Source organism: Ambystoma mexicanum, chromosome 6p (assembly GCF_040938575.1).
Source record: "Ambystoma mexicanum isolate Mex_15411 chromosome 6p, UKY_AmexF1_1, whole genome shotgun sequence".
NCBI classification, from domain to species: domain Eukaryota; kingdom Metazoa; phylum Chordata; class Amphibia; order Caudata; family Ambystomatidae; genus Ambystoma; species Ambystoma mexicanum.
The window spans coordinates 676,073,137-676,100,903 of record NC_090935.1 but is presented as its reverse complement, the minus strand read 5'-3'; the positions used below and the strand labels follow the sequence as shown (position 1 = coordinate 676,100,903).

At 43.8% G+C, this 27,767-nt stretch overlaps 1 protein-coding gene across 1 annotated transcript in view; it reads right to left on the bottom strand.

The window, feature by feature from the left end:
* LOC138511719 (V-type proton ATPase subunit S1-like protein) overlaps positions 1-27,767 on the bottom strand; it is a 285,518-nt gene that overhangs the window by 187,915 nt on the left and 69,836 nt on the right. The window contains exons 2-3 of the mRNA XM_069627575.1: positions 21,938-21,978; positions 21,777-21,838 (exon numbers count right to left, since the gene is read on the bottom strand). Coding sequence (XP_069483676.1) covers positions 21,777-21,838; positions 21,938-21,978 — 103 coding nt within the window. The remainder of the gene's footprint in view (positions 1-21,776; positions 21,839-21,937; positions 21,979-27,767) is intronic.

Here is a 27,767-nt window from a genome sequence, read left to right as displayed (position 1 = left end):
TGACAAAAAGCCCAAGCACAAGTCCCACAAGACAATCACATGCATCAATGATAGCAGAATCAATATGGCTGTTTATAGCCATTGCCAGAAAGAGACAGAGAGATAATGAAAGACTTGCTGACCGTTCTTCTACTCAGGGAACCCGGATAGATGTTCCTGCAAACCAACCAGCCAGAAGAAGTTATACTGATGTGTTCAGAGATGTGGTTATAGCAAACTACAAAAAGACTTTGAGAACTAAAAGAAGCACCCAAGAAGACAATTATGAACTGAATGATTATCTAGACAGCCCAGCACACTTGGGAAACAACATATGGTACCAACACATGAAAGAAGTTGGAAGAAGAACGTCAGAAGAAGAATGCTTCATATGTGCACTCTTGCCATACAGCATGGGGGAAGTCAAAAATCTTCATAGCGATTGAAATGGATGTCCAAACAGCCCATTGCCTATCGCACATAGCACTTTGTAAAACAAGAGGTCAATTCATGGGAAGCGATGCTTCTCTTAAATGGGTAACTGAAAAGACAGATCCAGATGAAGTTGACTACATACAAGATATAAAGACAAGAAATAGAGCCCAGACGAGAAATCAAGTGATCAGATATGAGAAGCCATGAGTGAAAGGAGCTGGTATTAGATGGGAAGTGAACAAAAAACTTGATGTCAAAGGGAAAACTGCAGAAGAAGCTCGCAGATGGAAGAACAGAGGACAAATGCAGATTTGGGGAACAGTGTTATCACCAAACGGATCGGAAAAAAGGAGTGGTGATCTGCAGAGCATGGGTAGTTATTGGTTGTTACCAACCTACTATTGATATAGTACAGAATGGATGCAAGCCATTATGACCAAGACTTGCTAAACTGCTGACATGGGTCAAAGACAGGGGAGGACCATTGCAGATAGTACCATTAGAAAGTTCTAAGTTTTGCTTCAGGAATAATGGTACAAGAAAAATGGGAGAAAATCAGAACTGTGTACGACTATTCGATGCACCAGGAATGATGCATGCAACAGCAGTAATTATAGATCATTATTGGGCTTGTGGATCAAAAGCCTACATCAGACTGCCTAAACACTGGGGAGGAATTTGCACATTGGTGAATGTCCATGTTCCTGCATTGGTGATTCCTAAAGGTGACCTGAACATTGACAGTTTTCCAAAAGCAGATGCTCATCTAAGGAAGAGGAGATCTGTGGAGCTGATAAGTCAAACAAAGAGAGAGAATTACTTATCTGCTAAATCAAAAGAAGCCTTTGATGCCATTCCATATGAACACAGGCTGTTCAGCCAGACCTCATCAGTGTTCATGATGATCTTTATGCCAAGAATCCAGGTTGGAGCAAATACAAAGTGGTTACAGATCACCAGATGGTAATTGCTGCAGACAATTAACACAACTATAAAAGAATTCAATGCAATCAGAGAAGAACTTAGAGCTGTAAGACTAATGGCTTTCCAGAAAAGTTAGGTTCTGGATATGATTACAGCCATGGATGGAGGTCTTTGTGCCAAAATTGGAGAATCATGTTGCACATTTATACCTTCTCACGATGATGAAAATGGAACTTTGCCAGAGGCCATGAACATGCTGATGAAACCTCATGGTCAGATGATAGAAGAAGTAGAAGATATTGCTGTTCACAGTTGGTTTGGAAATCTCTTCTCATGGGTTCCACAAAGGATGGCAGATATGTTCAAATTTCTTGGAGCGTTGCTATTATTAGTGATGCTTGGATTCTGTGTGATCAAAATAATAATCTCACAATGCAAGAAGACAGCAAAGAAAGCCATAGGGATGAAGATCATGATCAATGTTGAACCAGGATTGAAGCCTAAAGACTTGATTGATGATGAGATCAGAGACTTTGTGAAGTCTAGCATCCATGCACCCAAGGGAACGAAGTTCCTGTATCCAAAGGACCACAGGAAGTATGTGGGGAGATGGATCTACTGCAGTCCAAGTGGACAGTGCATGCTCATGACATGGAACAAGGATGAGCATGTGAAGTGAGCTGGATGCCTGAAGGGAGTCATAAAAATATGGATCCCTAAGAGGCACTTTTTCAGACCAGGATGTATGGATGGGGAAGAAGATGTGAGAGTGGTCGATAAATCGGCCAGAGGGGGGAGTATAGAAGGAGGAGCCAAGTACCCCCACTCTACCTACCCCACCTACATTACTTGAGAAGTATGAACCAAAGTATATGACATATACTACACCAATCAGAAGGCAACAAGAAGAGCAACAACTCTGTGCAGTACCCATAAGAATACGTATACCTAAGAGAATATGGGAAGTAAAGTACCCATTAAGGAAACCATACCTACATCCAAAACAATATGATGGCCATGTGATTCCTGATGAAATAAAGAAACTGAATGACCAGGATGAATGACCAGGATGAAACTGAATCGATTCCATTTATAAAAGATAATCAGACCTGAGAGGGAGACGATTTATGAAGAATGAAGAAGTACTAAGGATAAGTGAATTTTTGAGATCAAGATAAAGAGATTTATGCCATAAGCATGATGAAGATGCTCAGTTAGTTTAAACATGTACAGATGCATGAAACGCAAGCAGCAAAGCAATCATGAAACTAGCCAAATGCTTATAGTGAATAGATAGTGCCAAGTGCCAACATATACATATATACCTCATATATTCATATGGATTGAATAAAGAATGAAGGTTCCACTACGTATATAGCAGTCTTGAACAAACGAAATGAGGAAGGCCTCCATTCAGTGTCGCAGTTATAAAAGCAATTGAATTAAACAGAATATATTTCAGCTAAGGAGTTGGATGAGCCAAAGAGCAGAGGTCTTATCAGAACAAAAATTGGCTGACATTAGATACAATTGACGAGAAAGAACAGAAGCTCCTGTTCAAGAAGGTCCAGTAAAAAACAACAGACGTAAGAGGACTATTGGGGAATAAAATCAAATACAAGAAAAGGCTCAATTCATGGTGTCCAGTCACGTGATGAAAGAAAGTTGGACGCATGAGGAGATCACACCTACGCACGGAAACCAGACAGTACCCATACTCCTTAATAAATCCCAGCGAAAAGTAAAGACTCAAGGCCAACTTCAAACACTAATTGCCACTGAAACATTGAGGTGATGAAGGAAATGTTCTTTTAATTGGTGGGAAGCTGGTAGCAAGACAAGCTCAACCGCACCTGGTTGTTCAGTCTGCATGCTGCTCACATAGGTGGAAAGTTATTGATGGGGATTAGAAGCCAACCAATTGTAGAGGACCACATAGTTGGGGTCCTATAGTTTGTGTAGCCAAGGTGACGTTGTACATTTAGTGACGTTCATAGTGACCATCTTGAAGGGAGGGCTTTGTTGCCCCACCTGTTGTTGACTATCCAATTATTTCTCTCTGTTACTCTATACAAATATTACAACTATGCTTAGTAGTTCGCTTAGAGCCAATCCCGCTTCCCAATAGGTTTTAGAAGTCTGCCACGTAGGATGACGTTGGTAATGATTCAGGTCTACACGTCAGTAGTGACACATTTGGTCTATAAAAATATTGTTTTTCTTAAATGAGTTGAGAGTTGAGTATCGAGCGTTTGCTGATGTCCGTTGTACTCCCTGTTTTACTTACTTACATTAAAACAGACAAACATTTTGCCAAGCTATTTGTGTCATCTGAATTATTGATGTTTGATTAAAATCTGCATCCCCATCCATCTCAAGGGTATTGCTACTCATCTTAAAGGGCTGGATGACTCCAGTTCAATACCCAATAACCAGACACTAGCCATGGTCTTCAACACAATACTAGCCAGTGGGCACGGCCTTTGGCTATAGCAACAGTATATTCTAACATATTCATGGGCACTATCTATGGCCTTTAGCCATGACCACTGACTACAGCTTTCAATGTTGCCCACTGTATATTTTAAAACAGTGATGCACTACTAGCCATGGCTTTTAACCATTCACATTGGTATTTTTTAACACTAACCGACCACTAGCTGTGGCCTTTGGTGCTGCCCAGTGACCACAGCCTTTGTCATGGCCAAGTCCGCAACCTAAATTGTTATTAAGGTAATGAATGTTTTCATGACCTAACTTATAAATAATTTTATGTCTAATTCGATTATTGCTGTAATCAGTTACATACAATGTGATTAGTGTTGTCACCAGTGATGGCATCACTGATGTGATTTGTAATGTCATCAGTATTCTCATATAATATGTGATTGGTGATGTCATTAGTGATGATATCTGTGATGTAATCATTGTGGTCATAGGCTGCACAACATGGGGCGCGAAGTGCAAGTGGCTTTAGCTGAATTTCAGGGGATTTGTTGCGTTAAGTTCTCACCTTAACACCCCTGCAACTGAAGTGTTTTCCTTGAATCTCAAAGGTTTTGTTATTCCATAGATTTTTAGAACGCTTCCTGACCATTAGCATGGTCTTTGGCCATGGTCAGTGGGCCCGGCCTTTGGCCGGGCATACAGTCCATTTTAAGATGCTACCAGACCATGGTCACATCCACTCTATATTTAAAACACTTGCAACCCATGCTCTGAGACGTTCATCAATCACAAACTGATATGGTCCTGTTTTGACAGTGGTATTGTTATGTATAAAAGATTGCAGGCCTTGAGAACTCACAATGTTTTTAGGCAATGCGCAGTGAGATTCAATTATTTGCCATGGACCACACCCTTTGGTTAAGCAGCGTGTTCCAAGCACCTTGTTTTATGGCCGGTCTTTTGGTGACTGTTGTGATGCATCACACAACCCCAACTAACCACATTTAAGCAGCACGGAAACAGGAATAAAATGACTGGCTGCAAGAATAATATATACCCAGATACTTTCTGCCCCCACAGCGAAAATCACGAGCTGGCACCCATGAATATACACACAGTAAGTGAACATATATCGTAAAGTGAAATATAGAAATGTAGTTCATTTGACCTTCCCCTTAGTAGAAAGTGTGCAACACAAAATAGCATTGGACTTTTAAAAAAGTAATGAACACCAGAAAAATAACCTGAGAGAGGAAATCTTCCAATAAATATGCTGGTAAAGTAAGAAAGGTGCTCACCTTTTAAACCCAACGATCTATAGTGAAATATTCCATGGAAAACAAAATCCCAATACGAAACAAGTGCTTGTGGTCTTGTGGGTAAGCGTCGCCACTGGGGACATGACAACCTGAGTAAATCCTGGTGTTCAAATACTTGAGCAAGCTTGCCAACCTCAAAAAAACCCAATGGGTTGAGTCCGCCCTCTGAAAAAGAGTTACGCTGCCCATCCATATGAGTCCTTTACTGGGGCCCTGAAAAGCAGCCACAATCAGGCGAAAATAACTGCACCAGTGTCCAGGATTGCAAACTCTCTTGCCACATCGTGGGCAAATACTCATGACGTACTTGCCCTCTCATCATTTCCCCTCCTCACCCCCATGTCTGGCTTTCAACAATACTCTGCTTTATAAGGCTAAGTGGAAAGGTACACATACCATAGTGTCCCTCAAATAAATAAATCCTTATAGAACTATGTTAGGCAAAAAGTGTACAATTGTGTCATGATTCACCTCATATTGACTGTGAGACTACAAATACCATAATGCAATTCAGCAAAAGGCAAAGAGATTTTCTGGGTGCCAAGTTTCAAGGACTGACAGTAGCACAGGTTTGAAAATAATTATGCGCATGGGAGGAATGATCCAGCCCCCTTAGGCCATGTTTCCCTAAGTGGTCTTTTAAGGTGGGCTTTATTAGGCAACATGGCCTTAGGGGACTGACCCCTTCCTCGCTTTGAAGTTAAGCAGGGTTCCTCCCAGTTACTGACGGAATGGGAAACCCACAGTAGCTGTAAAAATATATATTTTTTTATTATCGACTGGGTGACTACAAATACCAGAATGCAATTCAGCAAAAGGCAAGAAATTGTCTCTGAGTGCAAAACCTTGAAGGACTGAAAGTAGCACGGTTTAAAAAAAGATTAATTTGGATGCCCATTTGGTCACCCATCCATGCAGGGACTGACCCTGCTTAGCTTCAAAGCGGGACTGACCCTGCTTAGCTTCAATTCAAAGAAAGGGCCAGCCCGTTCCTCTTAGTGGTGTTGTAAGTTTGGCTCTTTCTTCAACCAGCCTGGCCTAAGAAGGCTGGCCCCTTCCTTGCTTTGAAGCTAAGCAAGGTCTTACCTGGTTACTGCAAGGATGGGAGACCTGGATGGCAATCGTATCATTTTTGTTTTTCAGCCCTAACATCACTATAGCGTATCAATGCATTTTTTCACCCCTAACGTCACTATAGCTTTAGAAATATCATTAAAAAAATAAAAACAGTAACTGTGGGTACTGAACTACACATACCCTCGGCTATCCGTAGTCCTTTATAACCTCGACTATTGCTGTGAACATCGGAAAAACTGATGAAAATAAAAATGCTTTCCTGCCCTCCCCAGTCTCTTACCAAATGCCCCCCTCATGTGTGCATGCTCCCCCCAGCTCCAAGATGTCCTCCTCACCTCCCCCATCCTCTCCCCTTCCCCACAACACACGCTGTTTCTGTGACACTGTTTGCATTGAGATGTCAGCTATTCGAGGCTATAGCCGAGGCTACCAAAAGCTTTGTGTTACAAACTCAGTCCCTAGACCCCCTCCAACTCCCAAATTTCACTTGGTGCCCTCTAGTCACGCCCCCCACCTCTAGCTTGATTGCATTTGCATGTTTTTTGACCTGCAAATAGCTTTTTTCCTGCATTTCATTTTCCGATATCCTCGGCTATAGACGTGGTTATCTCTCACATCAAGAGAAAAACAAGATAGTGGTTGTTTCATTTCTAAAAAAACACCAGTTTCGGGTTAATCCCTGAGATACAGCTATATATGTTTGAGAAGGGAGCACCCCCTTCTCCGGCAAATATTTAAATAACTAAAGCACGGAATAACCCCAAACCATGCATGGATCGCGAGTCAACGCTTCGTGCCCAAGTTGTTTGGGCCTGGTCCAAAGCTGTTCAGCAGTTTGGGCTGTGCACTTTGGCAAAAATGTACGTTGTTTTTCTTTTGGGAAAATGAATGGGAAGTAAATTGCACTTCTGGAGAAAGAAAATTGTTTTCTCTTCTTAATAACTTTTTTATTTTCTAACAAATCTTTATTGAACTTTGCAGCACGGGGCGGCCCGCGAGCCCTTAATCACGTTCAACATTTTCAGTCAAATCTGTTGCTCGAATCAAAAGTTATTAATGATAGAGTTTTGAGTGGTTCCTATATATATATATATGTATATGTATATATATCTTTCTTCAGCTGTCATTTCCGCAGTTGGTGGAGGAGCACTCCTTAGTCCCCAATGAAATCAGGAAACCTAAATGCAAAAATTGTTCCACTTTATTTAAGTTCCAGAAAATTCCATAAAATCATTGCACATCCTTATGGCAGACAAAAAGTTTTCACAAGCCACTCACATTGTGGCCCTCCCAAGGTAACTGATGCATAGTAGATGGAGTCTACGCATTTCGTGGTCCACTGACCACTTGTTCACAACTAATGATCCAACCATTGTAGAGGGTTAAAATACCCCATCTGACACGAGGACAGACATAGAAAGAGGACTACCTTATTTATCTGTTGGAAAACCGTGTTGGCCATTTTGTAACGGGTCTGTTATGTGAGGTGGGTTTATATATATATATAGCAATAATTTAGCATCCACTCTGGGTGAAAGAGTTAACATCACTTTCAGTAAATCTGCCTCATTGAAGCACTCTTTGGTGTCCAGTTATATGTGTACTTACAGACTGAGCCCGGGAGATAACTGGCTGAGTGAATCCAATCCCGGCTTCTTAAAATGCTCCACATGCAAAGCATGCCAATATGCCAAAAACTGTTTAAGTTACACTCATCCACACAGACTTCTGATGGAATTAAGCGGCAACCACACCAGCAACTCAGTTAGGCTAACAAACATAAATGAGTCAGTCAAAAAACTGTCTAGTAACTGGATGTGCCTTAACAGTGCCAAAACCGAACTGATGATCTTCGGCTCCATGCAGGCCAAGGCAAAACTGTATTCCAAATATGCAATGCTTAATATCAAGGGTAATTGTATCCCTGTGCTGAAAAAGATGAAGACCCTTGGTGTCTTCCAAGATGCCTCCCTGGGTGCTCATGCACAGGGATGCAGGCGGTTAAGAGATCTCAGTAACATCTAAGAGTGCTTAGGAAAATTAAACTTTTTATGGAACCTAAGAACTGTGAAACCCTGGTCAGGGCCATCATTATGCCCAGGCTTGATTATTGTAACACCCTTTTTGAAAGGTACCCACAAAGACTGTGTACATAAGCTCCAGGGATTTCAGAACGAGGTGGTCAGGATTGTGTGTGGGGCAAAGAGAAGGGATGGCAGTTCAAGCGCTAGATCTGAACTCCACTGGTTGCCAGTGGCCGACGAGAATACGTTTCAAAGTTCTCTCCCTGACACACAAATGCCTCTATGGAAATACTCCTGCCTACCTAAAAGACAGTCTTAAGTTGTACACGCCCTGCAGACCATTGCGATCTAGCAACACTCAACGCCTGATCAATTATTCCTGTGCCAAAACAATGAGGGGGAATGGGCCGTCTTTCCCGGTACAAGCAGCGCAGGCCTGGAACACCCTGCCCATAGACCTACGACAGGAAAAGCATTTACTGGCATTTTGAAAAAACCTAAAGACCCTATTCTTCGAGTAACAGGTTGTTAGACCCACCCTTGTTCTCTGTCCCATTGATCTTCCTGTCTTGTGTTAATGTGCACCCTGATGCCTGTGGGCTATGGTGCATAAAAAATGAATAAATAAATACATTCTTGGTGTCCCAGTTTATTTTAACTCCAAAATCCCCTGCCACTCTGAATTTGTTGTTTATGTTTTGTTTTTGTCAGTGTAATAAGTGGTATATTGGCAGCACAACTGGGAAATTAAAATTGCGCAGCCTGCAACACATCAGAGCCATCAAGAACGCTGACTAGTCATATCTCATGGCCGAACATGTTCAGGACATACACGGAGGCCAGTTACATAGCTTCCGTTTCTTTGGCATACATACCATCAACAAAATCGCCCAGGGGTGGTGATCGTGAGCTACTAGTACGCCAGTTGGAAAACAAGTGCATACTGGACTTTGAAACTAAATATCCTGACGGTCATAATGTAGATGAGGAAATGTACACTTTCTTGGGAACCTAAAAATACAAACAAATTGTATGCTTGTCTCCTTTTTTCTGGCCATCACGAATTAAAACGTATTATCATCCATACATTAATGTTCTTGGAGCAAGTAATTAATTTAGTTTGTGATAGATTTTATTGTCAGTCTTTCTGGTTACTGTGTTGTGTCTTTTAATGGATCAAATTGTTGCTTTATTATGTTGTTATACATTATATGTTTTCTGCACTTTGTGTACTCTCTTTGTCACAGAGGTTTTATATGAACATCTCTGCTTTCTCTATGCTTGATATTGGAAATTGTGGTTCAAGAACACACGCATTGAATAGAGCTTTTTTTTAGCCTTACTTCATTTACAGGTTGTGAACTGTCCAGTTGTAGTTATGTATACATCATGTGTTGTGTTAGGGGATGAATATGTCTGCCGAACTTCTCAGATGCGTTGGCACTTTATATTATCTCCTATTGCTGTGAATCAATATGTTTGCCATTGCATTGTACTGAATTGGAACAGTTTGCGCTTTATTGCACTTGCACTTTTCTATGTGTGTAGGGTGTTTGTCTTTTAGCATGCAATGTATTTAAATATTGTATGTTACTCTCCAAAATACTTTATGATCTTGTCTTGGAGCCATTAACCATAGGTGCCCATTGCAGCCCTACTTACCACAGACTCAAATCATTTTTGTGCGACTGTAAGGATATTTAGTCCCGGAAATGCCTGGCCCACATTGTCCTGACACCGCTCAGTGAATATGTATGAGTGTACTTATATTATATTTTAGAAAGCACTTTAATGCACTAGCAATTTTTTACTACGTGCAAATTATCGGAAGTTGAATATTATATTTCTATAAGATTAAACACAATTCATATTTGCCAATATGGTTATAGCACCGTGCCTTAAAATGCAAGCTGTGTTTTTTATTCTGGAATGAATACATTGTTATGCATTAGCACATTATTTCAATGCAAAAGATTGCAAATACCTGAATATTAAATTTGTTGAAGATAAAGTAAAATTGTCATTTACCAACATTGGCGTTTTGCCTTCTATTGTAGGCAGTATTCACTTTCTTGTATTCACTAACATTGTAATTTGCAGTTTGTCAATCCATTTAAAGATGGCCGATCTCATGGCATGTTAGGCCTGTAGCATAGAAAACAGACCAAAGAGTAAAAAGAGCATGAAAGAGAAAGCAGTAAGACTTTAGTTAGAGCCATATAGATGTTTTACAATACGATGTGTGCCTTTTTTTAATCACCCTTTGTATGTGATCAAGCATTATACCGCTGCTTTCTTTTAATTTCTGCCTGATAATGGAATAAAGCTTCTTAAATAAGTGTTTCTGCCTGCATTGTTTCGAATTGACAGACCTTTTGTGGATTGAACATCGTATTTGGGGAGCTCTTGGAGTGCAATCTGTGGTGCTTTTTTAAGCTGTGTAACTGGAATATATATATATATATATATATATATACAGATATATATATATATATACATATATATAGCAACCAAACAGTTACCGCTCTATAGGCAGCAAAAGCAGGCAGGGACACAACAGCAAATGTATTGCTTTAGAGGTATGTAACGGAAAGAACAGGCTTAAATATATATTGTAGTGGTTCTTTGCCTGAGATTCATAAGAGATATCCAGTCGCTTCAGGGCATGTAAGACATGTGGGAGGGAGAAGAGACGCACTGGGATTGACAAGGGGGGTTAGTAAGAGGAAGAAAGGAGGAGTGGGCTTTGATTACTAAAATAAGATTAAAAGTAGGTACAAGTGACATGAGTAGGGGCGCCTCCAAGGTTGGCCAAGGGGGGCCATGGCCACCCTTATAAAAATGCTGGGCCCCCCCATTGGCCACCCTGAGAAAAAGCACAAAAAAAGACTTTTTTTTTCTCGCACTGAACTGTGCATAGACAGTAATAATATGGCCAGTTCAGTGCGGAAAAAAAAGGATTTTTTTGTGTGCTTTTTTCTTGCCGCGGGCCCGGCCCGCAATGGACTGGAGAGTCAGAGAGCCACAGTGGCATTACCCCTCATTGATGATGCACATTAATGGAGTGCCAGTGGACCGACCCGGAAATAAACACAGCCTGAGCGCGCGCATTTCTGCTTTGGCTCGCGCTGGCTCAGGCTGTATTCCATCCAGGTGCCGGCAGTGCACAGGGCACTGGATTTTTCATGAATACTCTCTCCGAGCAAGATTACAAACTGGTTTTCAAATCACGATTTTGTTTGCATAACCCTAAACAGCCGTCGGGACATGGCATGTATTAGTGCGATTGGAGTTGAGCTGCGCCAAACAGTAACATTGTGGAAGTTTGCAGAGAAGCAAAAGCTTCATAGCAACGATTGGCGGGTTTTTCTGGCTGGATAGAAAACTATACCAACTACCTTACTACCTGCAGGTATAGTGTGATGAGCTTCTCCATGTCCCTAACTTCAATGCTACCACTGACTGCTTCAAAGGAATAGCACTGTGTAGTTTGGCTTTATAAACAATAATGCCCACTCGTATCCATCAACGAGTTCTGATGTCTTAAACAAACACTACACTACAGCCGTACATTTTTTAATCACATTTAGAAGCTTAGAATAGGATCTGACAGTTATGGCGCTATCACTAGCAGCAGGCATCACTGCTGTAATGCTCAGACCGGGCCCAGCCGACAAGAACCTGTCTCATTTCTCACCTCGGAGAGCGGTGTATTTACTTGAACAAATACACTGCTCTGCGAGGTGAGAAAACATGCATTGAAGTGAAGAGTAGAGGCCAAAAGCCTGCCAGCCCATCAGTAGGATTCCTTCCACCCCCATGTTGCACCTAAAGGCTTAACTGCTGGCTCAGCTTTTACATGGCCTATGCTTTCAATAATTACCATTAACAAAAAAAAAAGTATATTTGTGTGCATGCAGGGATTGTATGTATGTATGCATGCATGCGAGGGAGTGTGTAAATGGTTGTAAATGGTTGTATGTTTGTATGCTAGGCGGCGTCACACGTGCATACTTATGAATGAATGAATGCAGTGTGACTGTGTGAATGGTGTGACTGCGCATGTTAATGAGCACATAGTCTAAATGTTCTGGGTGCTCATGTGAATGACAGATCAACTGTGTGGGTGCATATGTCTGAATGTCTCCATATCTCTGTGTATCTGGGGAGGGGAATTGGAGAATGACGATTTTTTGACAAGAGCATAGCAAGTTTTACTGCCGTTTCTGGGCAAAGGAAAGCCAACTTGAGTGTTTTTATGTGATGGTGGGGTTGGAGTGCAGGTGGTGAGGGGGAGAATACTACAGTGGGGCTGGCCTGGCTGGTTCTTACTGTGGCATGGAATGTTGTACTCACATTAAGATCAAAGGCAACATGATGAGTGTTCTTTCATGGGGAGCGCATGTTTCCTTATTTTGACTTGGGTCTTTATTTTACTGGTGTTTAAGGTCAAAGGCAACATACATATCATTACATGGGGGAATATAACATGATGTGTGCAACATAAGTGTTCTTATAAGGGGGATTTGTGTGATGATATGCTATTTATATAGCGCTTTCACCAAAGCACATATTTACATCAAATGTAGCACCCAGCCAAAGATTGCAGTCATTTAATGAGCTTTATTTATGTATTGCATTTATTGACCTCGCCCAACCCCGTAAGTGTCACTGCAGTGGTACAACTTGTTAAGCAGGGAAAACAGTACAGTACAGAGTAATAGAGAGGTAACAGGGTGCAAAAGCAACATAATAGTACAAAGTCCGTAGAGGTAGGCAGAGATCACGGTGGTCACTTGGCAGTATTAAAGGCAGAGTTGGCCTTGCCAGGACTTGAACCTGCGAATCACACTCGGATTACAAAAGCATATGCCTAACCCGCTGAGCTATCTTACAGGCTAGCTATCATGAGCATGTTTTCTTTCTGTGGCATTGCAGCTTATTACTGGTGTTAAGACCAAAGGCAACATAAGTATTCTTACATTGTGGTGGGGTCATTCATGCAGCCTGCAAGGCTTTTTTTTTTACTGTGGAATGACATTTTTTTACTGCCATTAGAGAGTAAATACAACATGATTAGTGTTCTTATATGTGGAGTGGGGGATTTGTGTAGGCAGCAAGGATAATTTTTTTTTACTGTGGCATGGCTTTTTTCAGTGGCATTAAGGCAAAGCCAACAGGAGTATGTTCTTACATGGGGATACTGGCATGTATTGGGAGAGCCAGCATAAACATGCTTTATAGTATCGTTACTGGCATTGTGGACAAAGCAAACATGAGTATTTTCCTACGTGGGAATAGTGGCATATATAGGTGCACCAGAATGGACATGTTTGAGCCAATTAATATGAAAATGCTTTTTTACACTTGCAGAGTGCTGGCATAAAGCGGGCAAAGGCATTATGAAAATGTGTTTGAAAATGCTCCTGTGCATTGTTGGTGGCTTGGCATCTAATGCACTTTTTATCTCTTACCCTACAAAACCGATTGTAAACTGTGTGGCTTTTTACCTAATTCATCACAGAAAGTGTACTGTAAAATGCACTATTTTAACCCATTATTTAAAACCTTTTCTCAAGGGGACAAACACCCCCTTGATTGGTTCGCCCTTCCTCACTACTCTCTGTCACTCCGTAGCATTTGCCCAGGGTCAGAACAAGCGCCCTTCCTTCTGTGGGCTCTTCTTAGTGTGGGCCCTACTACATTAGCTCCAGGCCCACTTGTGACAGAATAATGGCTACGCCTCTGGTGAGTTGGGGTGAAAGGTGGATCTAATGGGCCAAAGGAAGGCATGATATCTACTCAGCCTCATGGGCTTGGGGAGGGGGTGCTAGGTCGAGGGGGGGTTCAGTAGCACAATAGGTTTAATGTCCCGTCTCACTAACGGTTTTCAAATCGGCCATCCAGCCCTGCCAAAATGTTGAGACTGGATCCGCCCCTGTCTGGCACCCTGTGTGCCACCCCAAGATTTCCTGTGGGCTTATCCGGCCACCCCTATGAAAAATGTCTGGGGGCGCCACTGGAGATTAGGTGTCTTTTCATATTGTATCCGTACAATAAGTAGGTTCCTTCATCACATAGGTCAGGTGAGAGAAACTTTCAGAGTACACAACCTTGCACAGATAATCAATGACCAGAGACGTGATGTTTTTGATACCTTGCCATGACAAGGAACAACCAGCTCTACAGTCCCCTTGTCCTGGGTGGCTGGTATTTCCTTATACTAACTTGCAAGGATGGTTTATCATTGTGCTTGAATGGACTACGGGCGCGCAAACGGTGGTGAGCATTATGTGAGATGAGATTGGAAGTCAGTGGAGTGGTTTTAAGTCCTGAGTGGCATTGGATATTTTGGAGCTTGTATGTGGTTGATTGGGTTAGACCAGTAGAGAGAAAGTTAGCGTAGTCCAAGCTAGCTCGGGTGATGGCTCTGATTACAAGGCTGGGTGGATGATGGAAAGAGAGGGACTGATGTTCCAGAACAAGATGAGAGGACAGTGCATGTGCTGATGTTTTGGTTGAGTATGACCAGCAGTGAAATGTCCCCAATGGATTCTGTGCCAAGATTACATTCTGATTTAATGAGAAAGAGAGCAGAGTTTACTACATAAGGCAAGAGTGGGATGCTCTCCAAAGAGCTGGGTCTCGGTGTTGTCTGCTTTTCTGTGTTAGACTACTCTGTGATGTTCATTGGTTTTGAAAAGTTAGGAGACAGCTGGTAGAGCTTTGATGCGAGACTGCTATCTGTTTGAATGCTGCATTTAGGGCTCGTGTCTCTCCGAATCACCGTCTTGGGAGGATAGCTCACGGGCAACGCCCTCACCTTGGAAGCAAGACAACACTGAGCAATACAGGCTTGATCCCCGGGTCTGCGCTTAGAAACCTTTGTGTATTAAGCCAGTTATAAAAAAACCCATCACAATTACAATCTGGGTGGCATTGCTGTGCACTTAAAATGCAAAGTTGAAACTGCTGGCCTCTGCCAGCAAGGAATAGTGGTAGGGAACGCAGCAGTTGTTGTAAGTGTTGGTACTGGGGCCATGAATGAATGGTAAATTGGAAGGTATGGGTGATGTAGTGGTGATCGCACAGATCAGAGTGGAAGCCAGGTTGACATTCGGCCACAGGATGCTTTTTGTCTCAACATTAGCTATTGAAAATGGCAGCACCACTGTATCCATGATAACCAGCAATCTAAACATGCCCCAGCTGCCCCATAGGCTGCCACACCTCAGTAGGCCCTCCCCTCCTGCTTTAAATGTAGGCGAGGCGCACCCCGAAGCAGCAGATTGAAGGCTGTGAGGGAAGGTCAAGACCACTCTCCACTGCTCGACATCGCAGACATCCAGCACTCTGCACCATACCCAGGTTAAGGGCCCTCAAATCTCCTACCCCCTCCACGCTACCCAAAGGAATGACCGACTTCGCTTACGTACACTTTCCCACTCCTCTATCGCCCCTTGCTTAGCCTCCAGACTTGCGCGCCTTGGGTCGAGGTCTTCAATGCCCGTTCAACCCAATCCCCCTGCTCACAGCCCTTCTATACCTGTCGCAACTCAGGGTTACCCCCGAGTCAGGAGCGCCCTGCCTGCCTGCACTCTCCCTTGCCATCCCAGCTGGCTACACAATCTATAGACAAGATCGCTCTTCCCACAGAGGAGGTGGAGTAGCAGTCATCGCCAAGGAAACTCTAGCAATCAGGAGGATTCAGAGAGACCTTGATCAGAACACAGACTATCTTCTGCTCAAGCTATCCCACACCTGCACCTTTGCATTCCACCTAATCTACCGCCCCCCAGGTCCCTCCAATGATTTTCAGGATGCCTTCACCCACTCAATCTGCAACAACTTAAAGAAATCTTCCAAAATCCTGCTTCTGGGCGATCTTAACCTTGGCCTGAACGACCCCAACGACTCTCACGCTAAGGCCCTTCATAAAGCACTCTCCACTCTGGGCTTTGCCAAAGCCACATCCAGCCCCACTCACTCTAAAGGCTGCACCCTAGATTGGCTGGCACACCACAACTGCTCCATCACGTGCCCAGAGATCACACCTGTACCGTGGTCCAACCACTATTGCATTCAATTCAACATCATAACTGCTAAAGGACCCCCCAAAACCACCATCCCTCTGCCGGCCGCACTCGCACAAAGCTCCCGGCAATTTGCTCATGACAATCTCTCCCAGCACCTCTGGGTGCCTGCTTTAAGGCCCCCTTTCTCCAATAACCCTGAGACATTGGCCTATGACTTCAAAAGGACCATCACACAGGCCATTGACACTGTGGCCCCACTCACCCTTAAAAAAACAAAAAAGTGAAGCACAGCAATGCCTGCTTCACCCAGGATCTCCTGCAACTGCGCGGAAAAAAAAAGGACTGCGCTCACCACCTGGACCAATAACCCCTCGGAAACTACCAAAGCTGCATTTAAAATTATATCTAAAAAATACAAATCCACCATCACCAATGCAAAGGCCTTATCCTTTAACACCAGGATAGCCAATGCCAAGTCCGGAACAAGAGACAGTTTCTCTGTCTTCAGAGAGCTGGAGACCCCGAACACTCCCCCTCCCTCCCTCCTCAAGGACAAAGCCTGGTGCAACTCTATCTAGTCAGCAATGCTGAATAAACTGGTCAACCTGCAGGCCAAAATCCTTTCCCACCAGAGGGCCCTTACTTACCTAATAGCCAAGAACCATAGTACCCCACCTCGATCAACCAACTCCAGTCGTTCACCCGTTTTTGACTTTTAAGACATGAACGAATCGGAAGTCACTGCACTCCTCCGCTCCATCAAACCCTCTAACTGTAAAGGGGATGCCTGCACGGCACAAGTCATCGAGGACTGTGCACCCTCCCTAGCCCCCTTCATCACGGCATTTATTAATGCCTCCTTCCGTTCTGGCCACGTCCCTGTGGGACTAAAGAAAGCGTGGGTTTGCCCGCTCCTTAAAAAATCCTCCTTGGATTCTTCTACCCCAGGTAATTACAGGCCTATTACTACCGTTCCCCTCTTACTAAAAATCCTGCACAAAGCAGCCTACCTGCAAGTTCAGAAATTCCTTGAGGACAACCATCTACTTGGATTACGGCAGTCAAGGTTCAGGCCACGTCATGGCACGAAACGGCCCTCCTGGACCTAAAAAACAGATGGATGACCTCAGAGACGCAGGCAAACCTGTGCTCCTCCAGCTCCTAGACCTCTCGGCTGCCTTTGATTTGGTGGACCATAAGACACTCTGCCATCATCTCTCCACCACAGCCAACTTCTCCACGAATGCGTGTAACTGGATAATCTCATTCCTGCAAGACAGAGCAATGAAGGTCTTCTCAGACTCCTCCTGTGCCAACCCTAGCACCATCAAATACGGGGCCCTGCAGGGTTTGTGCATTGCCCCCACCCTCTACAACCTTTTTACAAGGCCACTGTTCAAAATACTGGACGCCCTCGGTATCTCATATACGAACTATGCTGACGACACCCAGGTGCTCATCCCCCTCTCGAATGACTACCTATCCGATTTGAACACTCTCAACTCCATCTACTCGACAATCCAATCCTGGATGGCAGAAAACTGGCTATGTCTCAACAGCGAGAAAACCAAGCTTCTGCTGTTTGGCTCCCCATCCCTTCTGAGTAAGTTGGACCATTAATAATCCTCCTTCACTATTGATGACATCCCCATCACCGTATCCCAAACCATTAAAACCCTGGGTGTGTACCTGGAACCTAACCTATGCATGGACAGGCAGGTCAATGCCATAGCCTCGACCTCAGCATACCACTCCAAACTTATCAACACAGTGAGACCCTTCATGTCCCAGAAGAACTGCCCTACCATTGCCAGGGCTATCATTGGATCCATATTAGACTATTGTAACACCCTCCTAGTACGATCCTCATGCAAACACTGGTCGAAACTACAACTTGTGCAAAATAATGCGCTCAGAGCCGCCACTGGCCTCTCTCATAGGGAGCATATCTGTGAGCACAGAAGACAAGTCCACTGGCTACCAGTCAAGGAGAGGATCATCTTTAAAACCCTTGCCCTCACACATAAGTGTCTTCACGACCAGGCCCCCCACTACCTCGTCCAAAGGTTCTCCAAGCCTGCTGCCTCCAGGCCTTCCAGAACACCCTACTCTAAAATGATAATTGTTCCCAGGGCACGCAAAGCACTTGCCGGAGGCACCAGCTTCCCAACCATTGCAGCCACCCAATGGAACGCCCTCCCTCCTCACATCAGGGCTATTGACTCCCATGCAGCCTTCCGCAAGGCCATCAAAACCAGACTCTTCGTATGAGCCAGCCTGTCCTTACTCTAATTTCTTTCTGTTCCTGTAACTTAACTGTTTCTAGTAACGTGCTGTCTGATGCACCTTGTTATGTACCTTGATCTAAGTCTATCTCCGTTGGGCGGCTTCATTGTAACCCAGAATCAAGCCTTCGTAAGCATAGTTATAGTACTTCGATGCCTGCGGGCTGTAGTGCGCTCTACAAATACAAAAAAATAAAATTAAATAAATAGTGTGAAAGAAGTTTACTTATTTTTGTAATTTTTTTATTTAGATATTTATAAAGTGCACCAAACCCTGAGTTGCTGCAGTAAGCAAATCTGTGGACATCCAGAGCACAATTCATATAAAATTGGGTATCTAAATATAGCAGACAGGTGGCCTTATTTACAAAAATGTTTTTAAATGGGGAAAGTCCCATTGAAAATTGTTTTGTAAATCAGACCCAGGATTTTGTTTTTTCATGTAGATGCCAAAGTTTGGAAATGCATTTGTTAAAAAGTGGACCTGTGCATTTTTGGGGGGCAGTGTGCCAACACAAATGAGGCAAAGGCTGGGCCCCTTGCATATTTCAGAGTCTGGATCATGGACACTAATTTGTGATTGGTACCCAAAAACAGTGCTTTGGCCATGCAGGCACAAGAAAGGGCATGCCATTGTGAACATTGAAAACAGAAAATGGCCACTTAAAAAGCAATACATGCAAAGCACATAAAGCACCCCCTAACACGCAGAGCTGGAGTCACCTTGATATGCTATTTTCTGGCCACGCCGCATTAAATTGGTATGTTAATGCGGCCCACACTTTTTATTAGCACTTGAGCCCTGCTAAGACGCATTGTGCATCCCCGTGCATTGCACATCTCCGGCATCTTTCCCAAACAGGCCCAGGCCAGGGCAATGCTTTTATTTTTTTGTCAAGTTCAAAGAACATTCCATTTGGAACCCCCTATTCTTTCCCTTGCCTTGTGCAAATGTGCAAAGGTTCACAAGAGGGCATCTGCTGGCACCCACCTACGATCCACACTTTAAAATGCTATTTGGGAATTGGGCAAATGCAGGGACATCATTTTGGGGTTGCCAGGGGTCACAACTGCGACCCCTGAGGTCTCCTATGGTCTCCCGTGCTAACCCTAAAAAAAAAGTAAAATCATTTTTTTATTTTTACAAATACAAATTACAAATGCCACGTGGCTCTTTGTTTCTGGAGGGGCTGGCATTCTTGTTCAGGGACCTGAAAAAAAACAGGGTGTTCCACAAGTGTAACACTTTGAGTAACAAATAATGTGTCTTTCTGGAATTACTAAACAAGAATTGCTAGACTCATTAAAGGTTTATTTCAGGCCCCGTTCAGGGGTTGATTCATTAGCCTGTTCTTAAAAACCTCAAATGCACAATGCAGACAAAAACTCACAAAAAGCATTTAGTGTAGAATAAGCATCCATTTAGGACTATGTATTTTGCTTTTCGCAAGTTGCAGTTATAGCATGTTTTTTTTCTGCCCTTGTCTCTGTTACGATCATCACAAGACTCGCAGTCCTCGGTCACTTGACAAAATCCTTGTGCCTAAAAGCTTGTGTACAGTGTAGAGATGTTTGACCATAGCACTTAAAGTGGCCCTTTACTTCATTGTGCCACAATTAATGCTTTTTTTGTAATGTGTCTATCTTTCCCATCTCCCTAGAATGCTGTTCAGGATGTTTTTTTGCATGTATGAGGTAATGAGTGCCCAGAGTACGGGATGCTGTGTGAGTGCACTGCTTTCCCTGTGCTACTCTAAAATCTTTAATATAGTGTTATGAACCCTTCGAAGGGTGTGCGTTTTGCCAACCTCTGAAGCGTGAAAAGTAGATCCACGCAGGCTTGACATGTGGCCAACTTTGCACCAGACCTGAAGATGAACTGGCCTACTGTTAAATCTCAGTTATCAGTGGAATGGCACCCACTACAGAGTGCAATTTGCTTTCTGCCTTTAAGAACATTCAGACATGTAATTGCCCATTTTGCTATAGCCGGTAAAACAGCTCAGTATGTTGAGCGCTCGCTGCTGCAATGTGTGTGTGATCTGCAGGTTTGAGTCCTGGCAAGGCCAACTCAGCCTGATCTTTCTGAGGTCGATAAATGAGTATCAACACAGGTTGGGTGATATTGAAACTATATTTGTTATATAAAAAGTGCGTAAGTGCTGTATAATAACACATCATTATCATTTGGCCTTGGACGTCTGCTTGCATTTGCAGTAACTGATATTAACGATACATATGGTGATCCATTCTTGTATGAAATTTATATCACATTAGTGATATCGTAACCATATTTTTCGTAGTGTACTTAAGCACAATATAATGCACTTTCTGTTTTGTCAAGGGGTGAAAGGTCATGTTCCATCGCTTTCCATGCATGGTGTCACTTCAAGGTGTGGTCAAATGACATCACTTCCTGTGATGTCCTCAGAGGTCAAGGGTTGTGTGATGTCACTTCCGCTACCTCTGGCATTTTGGTGAAATGACATTCCTGGGCAAATGTATGTCTGTCCCAAACTTCCCATCATGTGCCCACAGTGTTTACTTATGCCCTAACACTGACAGGGGAGGGCAGGAAGGCCTACAGTTTCTTCTGGCTGCTTCACAGGAAAACATGAAATGGGGCACCCGCAGGGACGTTGTGGCTCCTATTTGTACATTATTCGCTATTTTTTGAAAAATGTTATTTAGTTGGTTTTTAACCTAAACATTTTTACAAGAATGATCCATGAACTACGTCGTCGGCGACGTTGGTTTAGAATTTAAAATAAGGTCCAGAATTTTTGCCGCGGCTGTCACCCAAGTGGTCTTCTCTCCTCCAATCAACCGAGACCACCATAGTTCTTGTATGTATGACGAGGCGAGGATGTTTTCCAAGTAGAGTTTTCTGATGTGATCAAACGCTGGGCATGTGAGTAGAAGATGTCGGATCGTTTCCACTGCAGCCTGGTTGTTACAAAATCTGCATGTATTGGATACAGACTGATTTCTGATCTTTAAAATTTCGTTCGTGTGTAGAAGATTCAATAGAGCTCTCAGAAACAGGATTATTCACTATTCTTATTAATAGTACAGAACATGTGTATGCATTATATTATTTGAAATCATGTACCCATCTGATGACTACATTTTTATAACAAAGTCATTTTTAAAAAGTAAGATACGAGCCGATAAAAGTGCATTGAGCTTGTTGCTTGGCACTGTGCCCCACAAGCAGGGTTTCAGTGGGCCGCAAAGCGCTTTGCTCACCTGGATGACTGCCACTTGCGTTTGCCATGGTTTGGGTTTGACTCCGACGGATTTAGGTTGACCTGTGAAAGCAACAGCAATATTGTTAACGAGTGAAAACTGCACTAAGCAACAAAATAATGATACCAAAATGACTGTGTGCTTTCGTGTACACGCCTCACCATGTGCTCCCGGCCACTGCTTCTCCCACTTGGCTTGCGAGCTGCAATAAAAACAGACTTTGAATGAAAAATACTTGTGCAAATTCATCTTTCATCCACGTTTGCATGCATTGTCTGCGGGAAGACCCTTCACGTATTATGAGCCATGCAAAAAGGTGCAACACTCATTTCCGGATGACAAGAGTTGCACAGGATGTAAGGTACTCTTATTATGGCTACTGCACTAGCTCATGCAACACACTATGTACATTACGAGTTTGACTTTCAATGAGCCATGCCCTTGCAAGATGAACCCCCCACCCCCCCAAACCCCAAGAATTGGCTTAACCCTAATGCAAGGCTCTGGACTGGCTAATCGCCTGCTAATGCCGAGTTGGAGCAGCTTATTCACGGAAAGAGGTGCGCAGTCCTGCTTATCTCACTGTATTAGCCAGGTACCCAATGTGGCCAGATTAGAGACTGCACAAAGCACAAGCAATCGCTTCCCTTTGCGCTCTGCTGAACAGAGGAAGACACAGCCATACAGCAGCCACAATATAACCTGGGGTTATTTCATTGTACTTGTATTTATTTGATCATACAGTACACGCAGTTGTCAGAGTCAGTCCCATTTCTAGGTGCCTTTACCAAGTAGCAATGATGATATGGATGGCCCTAAACCAAGTTTTGAGGGGGATAGGGTGTGTAAACATAGAGACGCGACACAAACCAACATAATAACAACCATACACATTTTCTACATTTAGGCATTGGACCAGCGGTCAGTAGGTACATGTTTACAAAGTTGCATTAGATTATGATGCGATGGAGAGAAGGTTGGGAGGATGGTATGGATGTGGGTTAGGAATATGGCTTTCACCCCCGCTGTGGGGACAGATATGGGCGGTAATGGCCTGCCAGTCTAGGTAGGGGGAGGGCTGGGGGCCATTACCGGCCATGTCGCCCACCCACAGTGGGGGTGAAAGCCATTTGCATCCCAGGGTTTATCCGGGGAGCAAATGGTTTTTCTTTTTCCTCTGGAGATTGACTGCGAAAGCGCCGCCAATCTACGGAGAAAAAAAAAGATGGCTGTCGTCATAGGGAAAAGGGAGTAAGTCCCTTTTCCATTTCTATGGCGTCCATGAGCGGGAGGAGTGCGGAGACCAGAGCACAAAGCTCCGGTCCAGCAGGTAAGTGAGGAGGGAGGGTGTGGGAAAGCGGTATGGTTTGCTATGGAGGGGTGCGGGTGCAACGGGGAGAGGCGCCCTGTTGCCTCCCCACATAAAAAAAAAGATGGCGCCACCTGGGTAAGTGCCTCGGGTGGCTGGAATGTATTGTCGCACGCTGTACCAGTCACCTGATTGGCTGAGCGCCCTTCCATGGTGGCGAATGCATCTTCCCTGGCTAGCAGGTGGAGTTGAGCTTGGTTTTAAATAATCCTTGGACTACACTGCTTTCATCTCAGCCAGAAGAGCATTCCAAAGGTCAGGGGCCAGAAAGGTATCAGAAAGTTGAGGCTGCACAATGGGGAGATGGGACAGAGAGTTGGTAAGTGTTTTAGGAGCGAGAACTCAAATAGATGAGTAAAGATAGATGGATTCGGACTGCTAGTGGGTGAGGCTAGACCAAGGATAGGTTTGAAGACAATGAGCAAACCTTTGAAGAGGTGAGCCATTTTTCCATGGATAGCCAGCTGCCTTCTGAGGTAGGAGAAGATCTAAGTAGGTAGTAGAGAGTGCACATAGCAAAGTGGAGTATTATATTGAGGGACGCGACATAAAAGAGTAGGCTAGCAACAGTATTCAAGTCTACTGGGAAGCATGGTGGAGATAAGGCGGTTAAATGGGGCGGAGAACGTGGGGATGAAGGCAGGTGCAGAGAAGAAGGATGGGGAGGTTTAGAAGAGTAGATACAGTGGGGGTCATTCTGAGGTGGGCGGTAAGGGTTAACGGGCACCGGTAAGGATGCCGGTGCCGGAAAACCCTTACCACCCAATTCCGAGGTTCCTTAGCAGGAACCTCCTTAGCGGGTCCCGTTGAGGGACCTTGGAGCTAATAACGGTACCGCAATTTGCGGTACCGCTATTAGCGCCTTCCCCATTCCCATTGAGCCCTATGGGGGCTCAAATGGGAATGGGGAATGGTTTACTGAATGGGGACTTACTGGGTCCTCCAGGGTCGGGATGACCCGGTAAGTCCCCATTCAGCCAGACCGGACCCGGACCCGGTATTGGAGGCAGCCATGGTGCTATTAGCATTCCGACCCTGGAGGACCCAGTAAGTCCCCATTCAGCTAATAGCACCATGGCTGCCTCCAATCTCGGAATGACCCCCAGTGTCTCGTATATCCTGATGTTAGTGGAGAAGCATATGGCATGAGGCAAACTCATCAGTGAAAAGGGCCGAGGATATGGAAGCCTACAGGAAAGGAGGGTGTTGACAGCATGGGACAGCTTCTCTTTTGTGCTCCTTCACGTTCACCTGCTCAAACGGGATACTAGGGCCTGTAGCTTCATAAACCCTCCTCCCTAAGCCCGGGGGCAGCCCGCAGGAAATGGTGCGGGAGATGAGGACGTCAGAAGGGTGCTGGTGTGATCGCTTTATGAACATAATAAAAGAAGAAGGGAGAGTTCATTATGAAGTAAGAGAACAATACACTGTACGCACAGGGATGTCATTTGGGGGTCGCCAGGGGTCGCACATCGCACCCCGGAGGTCTCCCTTGCTAGTTCAAAAAGAGAATTGTAGTCTTAAGTCAACCGTTGGCGAGTCCTTATAATTTTATTAAGTTAATTGGATTTAGTTGTCTGCAAATAGGATGTCCACATATTGTGACTGCCCAATAATGAAGGTAAGGTATACATTGAAAATTGGATATACCAGTTTGCGCCAACAATTGCTTACAAAATATTAGGTTTGTTCAGAGCATCATGTTTTATTAAATTGTTCTTAAATGTGGTCTCCCTTGGTACTCGTACCCCTTTTTATTATTTTTATTATTTATAAATGGATGCTGCTGGGCTGTGGCCACCCTCATGTGGCTCTTTGTTTCTGGAGTGGCTGTATTCCTTGTTCCGGCCTCTAAAAAAAACAGGGGGTTCCACAAGTGCAACACTTTGATTGACCCTAAATAACTTCAGGGTTGAGTCGCTGTTCTTAAACACCTCAAATTCACAATGCAGACAAAAATGTCCAAAAAGCATTTAGAGTAGAATAAGCATCCATTTCGGACTAGGGGCCTCATCAGGGATTGGCGGAGTGGTAAAAATACAGTGGTAATGCTATTATTTCTGCATTACCGCTCCGCCCAATCCAGAGTATTGGCAGAAAAATTCCCCTTTCTGCCATTTTCGGCACTATAACCGCCGGCGGTAGTAGCACTGAAAATCCCCATAGAGTCGTACGGACTCCGAAGAAATGGGGATTAACAGTGCCACTGCAATACGGGTTCCAGAGCGAATTGCGCCAGACCGAGTTGCGGTAACACTAATAGCGTCCAACTTGTGATGAGGCCACATGTATTTTCATTTTTGTAAGTTGCAGTTATAGCATGTTTTTTCTGCCGATGTCTCTGTTACGATCATCACAAGACATTCCATCTCCGTGTCCTCTGACACTTGACAAAATCCTTGTGCCTAAAAGCTTGTGTACAGTGTAGAAAGGTTTGACCATAGCAAGTAACGTGGCCCTTGATTTAATTGTGCCACAATTAATGCTTTGTTGTAATGTGTCTATCTGTCTATCACCTTGGCATTCTGTTCAGGAGGTTTGCATGTATGAGGTAACGAGTGCCCAGAGTATGGGATGCCATGCGAGTGCGCTGCTTTCCCTGCGCTACTCTAATTTCTTTAATAAACAGTTATGAACCCTCCCAATGGTATGCATTTTGCCAACCGCTGAAGCCTGAAAAGTAGATCCACACAGGCTTGACATGTGGCCAACTTTGCACCAGAACTGCAGATGAACTGCCCAACTGGTAAATCTCAGTTACCAGTTTAACGGTATCCACTACAGAGTGTAATTTGCTTTCTGACTTTGAGGACATTCAGACATGTAATTGATAATTTTACTATAGCCAGTAAGATAGCTCAGTCGGTTGAGCGTTCGCTGCTGTGATGTGTGTGTGTGTGATCTGTAGCTTGCAGGTTTGAAACCTGGCAAAGCCAACTCAGCCTTTCACCCTTCTGAGGTTGATAAATGAGTAACCAACACAGGTTGGCTGATACTGTTTGTATATATGTTCTATATAAAACACTTAAGCGTAAATGCTATATAATAACACATCATTATCATTTGGCCCTTGACGTCTGCTTGCATTCACAGTAATGGTGTAATATGGGCCTATGCACAGTGATATTAACGATATATATGGTGATGCATTCTTGTATGATATTTATATCACATTAAAGTGATATTCTAACCATATTTTCGTGATGCACTTAGGAGCAATGCTATGTGATGCCACTTCCTGTTTTGTCAAAGAGTGAAAGGTCATGTTCCATCGCTTCCCATGGTGTCACTTCGGGGTGTAGTCAAATGACATCACTTCCTGTGATGTCATCCGAGGACACGGTTTGTGTGATGTCACTATCGCTACCCCTGGCATTTTAATGACATTGTGTCCCTGTGTACGCAACTGTAAGGGCTTGATTCATAATGGGGTTTTCAATGGCAAAATCCGATTGAAAAGCACTTGGTGAATCAGGCTCTAAATGTTCCACGCCGGCGCATCAATATCAGTGAACACTGTGGAACCACTTCCTGCGGTGTGCTGCTATTTTCAATCCCTCTACAGCTAGTTCCCCCGTGAAACATCTGCGCAGTCTGGTAAAATCGGTCTGACAGCCCAGGCCAGTAAATTGAGAGTGGTCGGCATTTGCTTGTGTGAAAGCTGAAGTGTCGAATCACCTGCTTTGCACAGTGTAATTAGTATCCGTTTTACTTTAACATCCCAGTTATGGTTCTGTGTATTTCTGTGGAACAAGAAAAATTGTTGGCATCAAAATTATGATTATTAACTCGACTATTCTGCCTGGGGTCTAAAGAAAAACAAGCATTGGCACTGCTAACAGTTTGGGCCTTTGTGTAGGCATGGGAAAGGCACTTGGTAGGCAGAACCGTAGTGATATTAACTGGCCTTTGATGGTAGCAGGTGCAAAATGGTGCAAGTACCTGGGCATCTAATAGCAGCATCCAATAGCAGTGCCAGGTAAATGCCTAATACTTATACAGAAGACAAAACTGTTGGCTTTGCCAATGCTTGTTTTAAAAACGGCTTCAGTGAAGGACAGGCAGAGTTGCTTATAAAATAATTGGCTACGAGGAGACCCCGTTAAGATATTTTTATTACACCAGCAGCAGGTTAACAACTCCAATTAAGCCATTAACTGTCAGAAGACTGGTTTGAAAAAACACTGGCAGGCACTTCAAGCACACAGTAAGCGAGCTCAAAGAGATCCTAGGAGGAGTTGTTTTGTGCGGGGACTGGCAGCAACTCGATGGGAATGGCCAAATAGATTAGCGGGGCCATGGGCCGTCCATGGGTGGGAAAATCACCAAACAACACCTACAGGCTGTGTATCCTTCCTCATATGCCATTTCGCCCTCTCTGCACTCTAATGCAAGATTCCTGGCTTATTGGGTTCGCACCTAACAGCCCAAGCTATCTATGAGTGTCCAGTTTGTTCTTAAAGAAACGCAGCAACAAGTACACATTTTAATTGGAAGTTGAACCAAGTTTCCAATTAAAATGCGTACTTGTTGCTGCGTTTGTATAAGAACAAACTAGACACTCATAGATAGTTTGGGCTGTTAGGTGTGAACCCTATAAACCGGAAATCTTGCATTTGAGT